At 48.0% G+C, this 13,805-nt stretch overlaps 1 protein-coding gene across 8 annotated transcripts in view; it reads right to left on the bottom strand.

The window, feature by feature from the left end:
- The window catches only part of Aopep (aminopeptidase O (putative)), a 272,203-nt gene that overhangs the window by 80,169 nt on the left and 178,229 nt on the right, over positions 1-13,805 (bottom strand). For all 8 annotated transcript variants that reach the window (XR_015734915.1, XR_015734916.1, XR_015005257.2 and 5 more), the window contains 2 exons: positions 12,489-12,532; positions 4,252-4,312 (listed from right to left, as the gene is read on the bottom strand). Coding sequence is in view for 5 of the 8 variants with exons in the window: in XM_087896652.1 (XP_087752778.1) it covers positions 4,252-4,312; positions 12,489-12,532 (105 nt within the window). In the remaining 3 variants the exon portion in view is untranslated. The remainder of the gene's footprint in view (positions 1-4,251; positions 4,313-12,488; positions 12,533-13,805) is intronic.

Raw genomic sequence — 13,805 nt, 5'->3', positions numbered from 1 at the left:
TGTGCAGAGCCTGAGCACCAACCGTACGTGAGGCCACCATGCACTCAAACACTGCACTTCAATACGTGACAGAATTTTTAAAATTAAAGAAATGTCTTACTTTGTTTTCCTTTTTGCTCCCTTCTTTCTTTCCTTCCTTCCTCCTCCTCTTCTTCTTGTTCTTCTTCTTTATTGGTATGAGGCTTAAGCTGATGTTTTGCACATTTAATCTCAGCTCAGATATTAATTCTAATCAGAAATACTTGGTTTATACTTTTATTTCATAAAATCTACAGTTGAAAAGTAGAGTCATTACTATACCTGAGATGTGTCAAGCAATAATAGACTTAGTAGCTTTTAACTTTAGAAAAATTGAGTTAAGATTAGACCTAAGATTCAGATACTCATTCCAAGACACTGGGCTTCAATCCAACACTCAAGAGGCAGAGCCAGCAGGGTCTGTGTGTCCCAGGCCAGCCTGGGCTACATGGCAAGTTTTAACTCAGCCTCAACTATGCAATGGGACCTTGTCTCAATAACTAACTAAAGAAAATCTGGGTGTGTAGGTAAGAAAGATACAGTTCAAGTACTTACTGCTGTGCACTGTCAGTCACTGCTCTATCAGACAACGAACCCCAGAGCATCAGCAGAAGAAAGGAAGCAGGTTCAGCGTGGTATGTAATGGGGGGAGGATCAGAAGTAAACTCTTTCTTGGAGGGAGAATGAGAGACAGCCTGAGACACGCAAATAGCAACGACATAGAGCCAGTGATGATGGATCACAATAGGAGACAGGAGACTGCTTAGACAGGAAAGAGCATGTGTGAAAGAAGTTATGGCTGCCCATGTATGCCTAGAGCTGAGACAAACAGCTCTGGACCGGACAGCCTTGGAAAGCACTGAAAGCATCAACCAGTATGCCAGAGAGCATCCTCAGCACACTGCCAATGGAGAGAATTTCACTGAGGATGGATTTGAACTATGTTTTGGGGAAACTCACTTGAAATCGACGTGGATGACAAAAAGATAGAAAGAAAAGGGCTTGGCTGCCACATGACCAATCAGCTATTGCACTAGCCCAGGCAAATGAGGAAATGTGTGCAGGTTCTGGGGAATAGGTTCGTGTGTTTGCTCACACAGAGACCTCAGGTCTTGACAAACTGCAGAAGAATCTTGGAATGAGAGGAGGCTTCAGAGGCTCTGTAGCAATTAAACCAAGGAGACCCAAAGAGCCTGCATGGAGAGAAGCCAGCTCTGCACAGAAACGTCACAACGGCGGTGGAAACCTGACTATGTGAGCGAGGAGAGTCTTAGGGCAGGCATGAAAAGAAACAAGCATGCATGACACCAATATTGTGTGCCCATCAAATATCTGTGCAATGATGTCATGGCAGCGAGGGGGATTGAGATGGTTGTAGGCACACACTGAGACACTGTACAGAAGGGCTGGGTATCTGCAGTTGGGTTCTGGAACCAATCCCTGTTGGTCCCCAGGAGACAGCTGTATACTATTCCCAGATGGGGTTGGGGAGCTGACAAATTTGGTCTCGTGCCATTTCTCAGGAAGTAGCATGGCCATTTGCTCTCCATCTTATACCAAACGAAAAAGGAAAGTGCCGTCTAAAGCTCTTAGAATAAAGTTCTCATTTATTATTAAAAGGCTGGGTACCTACTACACAGCACAGAAAGTAGGCATGAGGCTCACAGGAGGTGGGCTGTCATCAGGTCTGGATCACCACTGAGTCTGATGCAGCAGTGACCCCATGGTTAGACTTTGCTACAGAAGCATATTGTTTTCAGTTTATACATGAAACAATATCCCCGAGTTCCACCTCCTGTATCTCGAAACCAAACAAAAAAAGGAAGAGAGCAGACAAAATAATACTTATAGATTCTGAATAATGGCTGAAAAGATGTATACCAAAGCGTTTTCTCTGGACGCCAGACACAGTGGTACACATTTGGAACCCAAGCACCCAGGAGGTACTGACAGGGATGGGGACAGCCTCAGCTGTGACAAAGGCCGGCATGGACTACATCAGACCCTGCCTCAAAGAACACAGCAAATAAATAAATAAATAAAAGTCACCTCTGGGCCATCTCAATTTTCTTATTTACAAGTTTTTTATATTCTAAAATAAATGTGCAGTGTTTTCATAGAGAAATTGTCATAAAAGGCTGCATGAATGAGAATACAGACAACTTTAGTCTCTGCCAAGCCAAAGGTTACAGGGCTGAGTATTCTCTAAGGAGGTTGGCTCCGACTCTTGTCTCTGTGGGTCTCGTGCCCACTTCTGCTGCTCTTGGAAGCTATGTCCACTTATTTTCTTTATGATTTTTTCATTCAGCATAGCAGTAAAGGAAAATTGAGGCAGACCTTCCCAAGAAGACAAAAGGCCTCTGAAGCCTGTGGGATGGAAACCTCCTAACAGAATGTGGGCCTCTGTCATCAGAGAACTCAAATGCTGAGGGACAGAAATTCCGCCTGTGGGGCTGTGCTGTCACTCCAGGGCCGGCACGCTAGTAACTTCATATCATAATGACGGCATGAAGAACAAGCTGTCCTGTTCACTGCCGCTCCTGCCACCACAGGGTCTCAGGCCCTGCCAAGCATCTCACGGAAGGGGAAACAAAAAGAAACATACAAGGGGTGTGAAAGGGGCTGAGAGCAGGTAGATCACCAGCAGCTGTGGAAATAACCAGAGAACTGGGTGGGGGAGGGGTGATGAAAAGACGCTCCTGTGATCACTCACCAGCCAAACCTAGGCACCAAATCTTAGGCCTGCTTCTGTCTGCTGCGGTTGTTTTTACTCAGCAGCTAAGCACTCAGGGAGATGCCAGTGGCTCTGAAAGATCAGTAATAGCCGGTGAGCCTCATTGCACCTGGCTGTTTTGACAGCAGGTTTCATTGGTTCAAGGTAGAAAGTCTGTCGCTATTGCAACTAGAACTTTGGAAGAAAAGGTTCAGCTCAGGCACAGTTTGTAAGAAGCACCTCCCCTGCTGCCCAGGCTCATACTTCACCTGGGGCAGCCTGCTTCTGCGCATGCACTGCTCAGGGCACAGGAACTTCCTTCCCTCCTGGCTAGCTGATGCAAACAGGGGTCCTGTTCTAGAGCAGGGAACTGGGGAGTGGCTAAGCTTCCAGCCACACCAAGAATGCCTAGGAGCCCTTCTATAGCCTGACTTAGGCCCACGAAGCAAACTCCACAGAGACTGCCAGAAACGCCCCCATCTGAAACACTGCAGGGTGAGGCTGGTTCTCAGTGAGTCATCTTGTTTGGAAGTCATAGGCTCTCAATACATTCCTGACTTTAAAGTGCTTCCTTCCAGGCCCCACACGGCCCCACCTCACCTGTTTTGTTTAGTTTTCATTTCTTTTTTGGTTCCCAGAGATATGGAACCAAACAAGTAACTGGGCAGGTGCCACCATTTCTGAACTGAAGGCAGCGCTTCCCAGGGAGCTAGCGGTGGCTCGGGTGATGCCTCTCCTTGTCTGAAGGTCACGTGAACAACCTCCACTGTGTTTCATGGGTCACAGACATTCATTGACACTCAGACACTCCTGAGTAAAAGCTCATATAACCAGTCACAGAACCAGAAATAAGCAGGCTACAGGGACTGGCTTGCCTGAACGCTGGGCCAAATTTTCACTGCCACAGGGGTCTGTCCACAGTCACCAAGGCCTATTACAGTAGTAAGCCTGGTCCTTAGCCCAGCATTCTAGCTAGGGAGGAGCCGAGATCACCCAATAGATTCTGGAATCATGGACCTGGGAGATAAGTAGCCCCTTCTGCTCTAAGTTAGGTGTTCCCACAGGGCAGGTAAAGATTCTCTCTACCCATGACCTGAAAGAGGGGTGGAGGGAACCGAGACTGAGTCCCCAAGACAAAGCAATGACTAAATGGGTAGAGAAGCAGACTGATGCAGGCCCTTACGTATCCTAGAGAGGAAGCTGAAAGGCAGGGGTCAGAAGGAAAACAAGTACCACACTCAGGTGAGACCACCTGTTTGGCTATACCCAAGACAGAACCTGAAGCCAGCTGCTTAACCCACTGCAGGTATTAAACTGTTGCTTGGAGACTCCACCCAAAATACCCAGCATGTTCTGGATGACAATGCAGTGGCCACTGTCACATCCACCGACGCCCCACAGTACTCAAGTCTGTGGCTTCTGGAGGCCAGCACTTTCATAGCATATTAACAGCATCACTGCCTGGGCTGAAAGGGTAGCAGCAAGCTTCACTCTGTTCCTAAATCAGTTATCTCAGATACCTTAGGTATTCCGGAGCATTCAAGCCAATCACGGATGATGTTCTCAACAGTCAGGCCGAGCCTTCAGAAACAAAACAAGGACGGAATGGTTAGAAACACGTCAGAGCTCACATGACCAGGACACGGCGCAGTACTCAGGCAGAGGAGATGCTCTCTGCCAGAATGAGCACCACCCCACCGGCTGGTGGTGTGGGAAGGGACCCACATCAGGGTAACCTCTCCAGGAAACAGGACACAGAACATGGAACTAAAGAGTCACAGCACACAGAGACAGGCACTTTTAATGCTTTGGGGTAAACTTTAGGGGGAAGCAATGTTCCTACAATACATGGAGCCTGATTGCCTGCTAGAGGAGGTGAGGCAAGTGTTTAACATGTCTGTGACCTGGGCAGTAACACGGGCTACAAGAATGGGGCACTCTGTGCTCAGAGGACCTGTCTGCTTTCCAGTAGAACCACATCAAATCTCTCTGTACGATATTATTAATGCTTGTTACATTGGCTGAAATGGTTTTGCTTTCTTGCTTTGCCAACTTCACTGGCCTGTAGAAATCACCAAATATCTAGAATATTAATAGCCACTGGTTTTCCTTCAGCAATGCGAGGAAGGTTTGTTTTCAGCAAATTCACCTCCCTTCATCCCCTTCCAGATAATTCCTGCTCACTGGCCCTGAGCAGCCTGCCTCCTTGGGTTACTTGATTGCAGTGCCTCGCACACTTGGGACTGACTGATTTGGTTATATTACTTTTACTGTTTCCCTGAAGGATGGAAGCTCTCTAGCTGCCAATCCAAGCATTCACCATGCTCCTGGTAAAAAAGCAGGTTTCTGGAGATATTTATATTTGAATGAATGAATAAAAACACAATTCTTGGGCCCGGGAGTTGGTTCTGCAGGTAAAGCCCCGACTGCTCAAAGCCTGATTACCAGAGTTCTGTCCTAGAACCCACACAGCCAGCTGTGATGGCACGCCATCCGGAATCCCAGAACTCTGTCCTAGAACCCACACAGCCAGCTGTGATGGCATGCCATCCGGAATCCCAGAACTCTGTCCTAGAACCCACACAGCCAGCTGTGATGGCACGCCATCCGTAATCCCAGAACTCTGTCCTAGAACCCACACACAGCCAGCTGTGATGGCATGCCATCCGGAATCCCAGAACTCCTATCACGGGAAGGGAAGTGGAGACAGGACAATTGCCTTGAAGTTTGTGGGCCAGCTGGCAGAAAACAAGAGAGACCCTGTTTTAGCACGGTGGAAGTTGAGAACGGACTCTCAGCTGTCATCTGGCAGCCACACATGAGCACATGAGCGCACATGCACATAAATAAATCTAAACCCCAAGGACCCCTCACACACACATACACAATTTCCTACTGACAACAGAAGCTATAGAAATATGCTGTCCTATAGCAGGCTAAGTGTAGTCCATGCGGGCTATTGGTCAGAAATCAGTTTTCAGTGAGCTGGGGAAACAGCATCTACTAGGGAAGAAACACGGGTTATGCAGGGAGAAGGTCTGGATTTCTACAACAACTGTTTCTCTACGGGACCAGTAGGCAGAACTTAGAGAGAAAACCTGAGAAGACAGAGGGACTACCTCTCCAGGTCTTCCTGGTCTTCAGAATCAGTGGAATTTCTTAGCACACCTCATAAAAAAGCTGAGTGTTGCCGTCACTGGACCTTTTCATCACTTGCTACCATTTAATAGTTTCAATCCAGGGCAAATAACCAAGTGCTCTGTAAATGTTGGGCTCAGAGATGTGTGAAGGGAGGAGGCCGCTCCCCAGAGTGTCTTCAGGACCACCATCCTTCCTTGAGTGTGGGAGAAGGCCTGGAGATACTGACCAGACAGGACTAGCATGGTGGGTCTGGCTGGCCACTCAGGGAAAAGCACCACAGGAGAAGGTCCCAGAAGACAGGTCCCTTGATCCACTATCAAGCCTGGCAACCTGGTGTACACAGAACTGGCCCTAGTGCTCAAAGCCCAGGGTTGCTCAGGATAAGAACAGGCAACGGACCCCTGTACTAAAGGCACTGTGTCCCAGGGGTAAGATCAATGGTAGGGAAGACTGGGACAGACGGCCTTTGTTTCAGACGAGAACAGGCCTTCAGCTGAGTCATCTCACTTCATGTGCAAACAGAAATTAGTCTTAGCTGCAATCTTACACATTTTCAAGGGAGAATTAACAACAACAATAACAATGTAATAATAAACATTATTTCCTAGGATACAGGTAGGAAGTGTCCTTCACTGGCTTCTGTTCTTGCCGGACTCCTGTGGGTTATACCTCTGACATCATCTCAGTGACCCTCAGGAAAGGCAAAGCCAGAGGCGCATCCAAAGCTGGCCATGCTGTGCCTGGCATCCAGGAAAACAGGTTCACAGCATAAGAAGACAGAGAGGCAGTGCTCAGAAAGCTTAGAAGTAGCAGGGATGAGCAAAGGGCCTGACACGGGATGACCAAGAGCTCAGAAATGGGGAGCACACGTCCCAAAAAGGCAGCATCTGAGGGGTGACTTAATTGCCATTTCTGAGTGATTTTACAAAAGATGGCGAACAGCTGTTGGGCATCACCACAGAGGAGGAAATGGCTGGACACAAATGCCATTTCCTCTGTGGAATTTCCATGGCAAGACCCTTCTCTCAGGGGCACAGGGAGAGGCTGGGCAGTGAAGACTGAGAAAGGAGGCGCTGGGCGAAGTCCTCAGATGAGAAGACTGAACACCGGGCAAACATCTGCATGAGATAAGGCCCTGGTGGAGCTCTCATGTCCAGCAGCTCACATGAAAACATCAAGGGACAGAGCTGTCTCTGAGGAAGAGATGACAGATGCCTCAGAGAACTGCGGCAGCTTGTTGGTGTGGTGCGGACAACCATCCCCTGGCTCAGGGAGGATAAGGGGGCTTGGGACACCAGAACAACATCCAGAGAGGGTCTTAAAAGGAGGCAGCACTTGAGTGTGTAGTTGGGGCAGCCGCATTGTCCTGCATGCTGGGGCAGGGCCACTGGAAATGGAGGCAGATGGAGGAAGAAGACCCAAGTCCCTGTCCCACAGAGACAAGGTAAAGATAAGGCTTGGTCTAGCCAGTAGCACCCAGGATGAGGTGAGAAGAGACCACCATGGCTACAAAACAAGGCTGGAGGCAGGAGGCTACAAAACAAGGCTGGAGGCAGAAGGCCACATGGCTGACTGATTAGCAGGTATGTGTGCATGTATGCATACATGTGCTTACTTTGGAGACAAGGTCTCCCTATGTGGCACAGGATGGCCTCAAACCCAGTATCCTTCTACCTCAGTCCCTGGAGTGCATGGCTGCCACCCAGTACCAAGAGCACGGAGTGATAGGGAAGGATATAGAGGGATGAAAGATGGAGGGTGGACTCTGGACTCCATAGATCTCTGCAAGACAATGTTTTACAGAAAGCATGTGACTACCTTGTACCCCTCTGCGGCCAACTCTGAGGTTTATTCACTGACAAGCAGTGAAGCAAATACTGTTGCCATGTTCACTAAAACAGAACACAAGAACATCTCTAAGCACTGCCAACCGAAGGCACAGAAGTAGCAGCTACTATGGAGGACGGCAGACAAACCTTAGAGAAGCAGCACAAAGTCAGTGTTGTTCGGACCCATGTAGAGATGAACAAGATTCTGAGAGGTTGGGAAACTTATCTATGGCCACACAGATGGTACTGGAAGAGCTGGGATTCAAATTTACCAAGTCCTGCTTTCCTTCCCAGGCTAAGCTTGGGCCTCATGGTGAACCACTTCCTGCAGTGGTCTAGACACGCCCACAGAGGCGGGGCTGGTACCACTGTGTCCAACAGCTTTACCTTCTCCCTAACCTTTCTGATGCTGAAGGGGTCGCTTCCTGCTGAGACTGCCCTGCTTGTCAGCTCTCCGATTTTATTTTTGAAGAGATGGAGAGGCCCTTTCAGGGCAGAGATGTGAGGATCTGAGAGTTCCCTAGGCTACATTCAGGAGCAAAACTGTTCTCCCTTAACCGGAGGGAGCTTGGATTTTCAGATCACTTTTCTCTGGAAAGATCTGACGCATTTTATAACCAAGACCACTTTGGTCCTTACAGTTGCTGTGTCAAGTAGCGGGCAACTGTTTGAGCAGGTGTTGAATCTACAGCCTAGGTAGATTCTGGTCAAAGTCAGTGCTGTCAGAGGGAGTTCTAAGGCCCTGATGTCAGTGCAGGGATCACTAAGCCTGTCTGGGTGACTGTGGCTACAAGAAGATACATGGATTAACACTCCCACTCTCAAAAGCAGCCAAGCAAAGCCAAGCCTGAGTTGCTATAGGTGGTCTCATCTCTATGGAAATGGGAGCCACCATATAAAAAATGCCTAATTTTCTGGGAAGAAATAGAGCACATGTTTTCAGAGCAAAGCAAGTGCCCGTGTTGTTTCTGTTGTTCCGACCGTTACTATGGCCATGGTGCAGCACTAGGCAGATGGCTGCTGTCACAGTCAGACTCAGTGTCTAAGCCAGCAGTGTGTTGTCCCTGTGAGGGCTCGTGGCTTAAACAATCACAGCAGACAAGCAGGCGCATTTCCATGTAGCTAGGACCCAGGACGTACAGGAAAGGACCCTTCTGCATGTCTTATTGCTATGGAAATTGACTTTATCAAGATAGCTAACAGGACATAGACTCTAGGCTGAATACCCTTCCTATCTGAACTAGGGTACTCTCTCTTCCTAGCCTATGGCTGAAACCAGGTACTGGGAGCAGCAGGCAGTTCTGCCCACTGGCTGATGGCTCGTGTGAGCCACACTTCACAGGGCAGCTTGGAGTTTAAGTGGGTTATCTCCAGACCGTGTGGGCTCTAAATGTGGTCACACTTAGTTAACACATGAGGGAACAGAACACACTCATATCTGTGGCATGATACTGCCTAGAAAAGAAAGCTGTGTTTAGAGCCTAGAAAATGATCTTTCCATGGCGTGGAAGTGAACAGATGTAAGCACAGGCTTGTCGGAGAATGGGCTGTGCACACCTGGGCGTGCTTGCTGCTGTGCAGAGGGTGAGCAGCAACTGTACCTGTGCCTGGGCCTACTGGCTGGCTGGTGATGGTGTGTGATGCTAGCATTCTTGGCTCTTGCCTTAGCCTCCTGGGATTCTAACACTCACACCCTGCTGCTCTTCCCACAGCCCAGCACACAGTCACATCAGCCCCACACGAAGCAAACGCCAGGCCTCAACAACTTTGAAAGTATAGGTATTAGACAGAGAAAAGGCACAGTTTAGATGGAAGTGTCTTTGTTTTAGAATTACATTCCATATCGGTTTTTATACATTGATAAGTTATGCTTTTCAACCTCTTCTCTACACGTGGAAGCCAATTATGTGTCTCAGAGCTTTCCACGGTGTTGCTCATTTTCTTGATCAAAACAAGGCATCTGTGCTCAGACAGCTAATGAAGACTGCTGACGAGGCAGGCAAGTGAGTGCTCCTTGCTCCGTGGGGGAGGAAGAACACAGGGTTTAAACAAACACATGAACATGCATGCACAAACACCATAACTGATGGGCAAGAATTAATCAGCAGCTATGGCTGACACCTGGGCCCCGGAGTCAAGGCTGCTAGACCAACTACTCCCTAGGCGGCATAGCTTTTTGGCAGGGGGTAGATGGTGCGCCTGTCTGGATGGCCTCCTGAGCATGTCACTTTGTCCTCATCTCCTTCCCCTCCATACTGATTCCAGGGACAAGAAGCTGCCCACTGCACTTTAGCTCAGGGTCCAAGAAAAGTCAGGCGCACACCTGGTTCCTCTATTCAGCTTCACAACTAATCAGCCATTTGTTAACCGTGGCACCTCTCAGTCAACCCATGGCTCTGTTCCCTGCTTCACAGCCCACTGCCACTGTACCCATCACTGAAATAGCCCCAGATCTCAAGAGTTCTTGACTCAAATGCTCTAGCAATCTTTAATGAATTTCTGGCTTTTAGCTCTCTCCATTCCCCTCCCCCCCTCCCCCACATAGACATTCCCCAAGGCTGTAGCAGGCTCTGCCGAGTCTGCTGTCTGTGCCCCCAGGACCAAGAACCTCACAGAGCCCTTCATACATGATTCTAATGCCCTGTGCTGGAGATTAAAATTACCCACGTTTTTGGTGGTTGGCTAGGATCTCTCTGAAGGCTCTGGATTTATTCTTCCCTGTCTCACATGGTCCAGCCTAGAGCCTGCTACAGGAGATGCGCCACAGAGGGCATTAATACGCTGAGGCAAGACAGCAGTGCAGAGGCGGCGTGACAGTGACGCACTGGCCACTGTGACTGGCAAAGCCTTGCCTGCTCAGCATGGCTCAAGTGCCGAACAGATGTGCCAAAGGATCAGTTTGCAAACTGGGGCCAAAGATTAGAGGCCCCAGGGGGTAGATGTGCAGTCTTTGGAGGCCCACATAAAATTAGTACAATATGCTGCATAGGTAATAGAGCAAACCATCTGTTTGAATAGGCAAACGAGATTTTGAGATTAGTTAGCCAGCAAGAAGATGCTTAAGTTTGAAAATACACTCCGATATACTTGGTAAAGAAGGCTTGCTGTAGGCAAGAGATTATTTTAACATTTGAGGAGAATTTTTAATGAGACTTAAGCCTGCCGGGCAAAGCACGATCCCAATGGGAAAGGTGCCCATCAAAGGGATTCAGTGGGTGTTGGTGGGGCATAGATGCTGGTTTAATCTCCACAGCAACAACAAAAGTCTCTTTGTGGGTCCAGCGTGTTACCTCAGTACATATCCACAACAATAAAATCCAGGCCCTCAGAGCCAGGGGGCTCAGGGCATCCAAATGAACTCCATATTGCATCGTGGAGATGAAAAGTAAGACAGATCTCCCAAACTAAAAGTGCACTGTGTCGTCCCACTGGAAACTGCTGTGTCTCTGCCCTGAGAACTCTGCCCTGAAGGAATGCACTTTGATGACCAACAGAAGAGGAAGTACACCACATCTATAAATTAATTTCTCCCTTCCCTCCTTCCCCCCCGCCCCGCTCTGCTCTACGTCCTAAAGAAGGGTCTCTATAACTTACCAGAGCACCTGAGCTATTGTTCTGACAGCAGGTATAAAGGAAAAGGACGTTGGCCCTATAGTACAGTGGTCAGACCCATGCCTAGCATGTGTGAGGTTGTGAGCTTAATTAACATCCAGTTATGAGGGGAAATATGTAAACCTTCCAGGTTTACTCTTGAATAATGAATAACCACATCAGAAGTGACATACTGGCTGGTTTTATGTCAACCTGACACAAGTTAGAGTCATCTGAGAAAAGGAAACTTATAATTGAGAAAATGTTTCCATAAGATCGAACTGTAGGCAAACCTGTAAGGCAATGTTTTTAGTTAGTGATTGATGGGGGGAAGAGTCCATTGTGGGTGGTGCCATCCCTGGGCTGGTAGTTCTGGGTTCTACTAGAGAGTAGGCTGAACAAGTCATGGGGAGCAAGCCAGCAAGCAGCATCCCTCCATGGCTTCTGCATCAGCTCCTGCCTCCAGGTTCCTGGTGGGCATGTCTACAGGAGACTGTCTTGACCACCTTGATTGATGTGGGATGAGCTGGTTTGAAAGCTGGTGGCAGCATTCCCTGGCCCGGGGCTCTGGACTGTGTAAGAGAGGGTTGCCCTCGACTAGGACCGTGATGCGACCAGTTGCCCGAAGCTCCCACTGTCTTGACTGCCACAACGATAACCTGGAGTGGTGGCGAAAACAAATCCATCCTCCCAAGTCACATTTTGTCAGGCATTCTATCATAGCAGCAGATATGAGACCAGGACAGGAGGCAGCAAACCCGGCACGCCACCCCAGGCTCTTACCGCACCTCTCTGCCTCATTTAAACAGTATGCCCTTATATAAAGCCACAGTGACTGGAGTCACCTCAACTTGTTCTTCTCTGGTATCCATCTACTTATCTTTTAAAGAAGTAGGTGGTAGCAGTCCCTGACCTCATCACAGTGAGCAGTGTGCTGCAGAGTCCTCTTCTCCATCTGTTGCCCCAGAGTGCCCTTGGCTAGTTTCCCATTCCACATCTAAGGCCCGGGGCTGTACATGCTGCCCTGACCCCAGCCTGTCTTCTGGTCAAGCTGCGACTCCATGAGCTGCACTGGGCTCCTTTATGCAGAGAGGAAATCTCAACTGTCTTAGGTTCTAACAATAGGTCAAACAATGGTAGGATCTTTTCAACAATAAACGTGAAATGGGGCTCTTAATTCCTATACTGGTCCTTACCTTTTGTCTTCTGGAATGCTCTCCAACAGCATTTGAAGGAAATCCTGAAATAAGAAGAAAGCAAACCATGAACGTCGTCTATTAGTAATAACTGCCCAACTGTGCCAGCAACCAAGCATCAACTGTTCCGATCTAGGGTCCGATCACACATAAAAGAACTGACGCCTCACTTTCCCATTCCCTCGCCATGAGGTCTTGCTCCACTCCTAGAGGCCCATAACTAACCTGCAATATGTATGCGGAGCTCTGAAAGGAGGCCAGACTCAATAGAACAAAGCCCAGCTGAGCGACAAAGACGGCCCAGTCTGACACTCTGCCCTTCTCCTCTACTGCGCCTGTGCAGTCACTGGACATCTAGGAGTTTGCTGGCGTGACGGTGACACGTCACGACACACACCTTTTCCCAAGCCACTTTCTTTTATTGTGGAAATTTTCAAATAAAAAGCGAAGTCGAATAATTAACTACTCTGTGTAAATTACCCAAGCTAACCTGCCTTGGCCTATCCTTCCTTCCTGCCTTCTGAACTGTTAAGACATCCTGAATATTACATAGTCATCCATAAATGCTTTGTAAACATCTCTAAAATAAAAGTACTCTGTCGAGAATAACCACAATATCATAGACCTAAAAGTTCAAATATGATGGCTCGTTTGTATTTAATTTATACTTTTATTGTAGTCACCTTTCCCATTCTTATAATCCTGGAATCCTCACTGGGTCTTACCCAGTGTCATCAGATAAAGGACAGTTAGTTAAATTGGGAGGATAAATACACTAAAAATGATCATTTATTTAAAGTTAAGACTTAAGTGGGCTTTTCTGCTCTGTCTTTTTATTTGCTGAATGTGAACTCCAGCATAAACTTCTCACCCTCTGAGCATCAGGTGGGGTGGACACCAAAGGAGAAAAAGGCAGGCACGAAGCATAGCATTTTCTATTTAATGACACTAAACAACAAATAGCATCTCTATCTGGAGGGTATTTTTTTCATTTTTCTCCTTTTTTAATACACAGAGTCTCTTGCTATGTTAACATTTCATGGTTTTCTTGTAATGCAGTAATCAATAAAATTTTGCCTTTTTGTTTTTCTGGGATTGTACAGTCACTTTGGTTTTTGAGGCAGTTTCTCAACTTGTAGCCCGTCATCCTCCAGGCTCAGCCCCCTGATGGCCAGAATTGCATAGAGATGTGAGCCACGCCACCTGGCTCTCCTTGAAGATTTAACAAAGAGAAAATAAACTTTAGAGACGTGCATGATAAGCCCATGCCTGCAACCCTAGTCCTCGGGGGGCAGAGGTGAAAGAACTGGATGGAGC

The sequence above is a fragment of the Myodes glareolus genome, chromosome 14, assembly GCF_982192425.1.
Source record: "Myodes glareolus chromosome 14, mMyoGla1.1, whole genome shotgun sequence".
Lineage (NCBI taxonomy): Eukaryota > Metazoa > Chordata > Mammalia > Rodentia > Cricetidae > Myodes > Myodes glareolus.
This window is presented reverse-complemented; position numbering and strand designations above follow the sequence as displayed.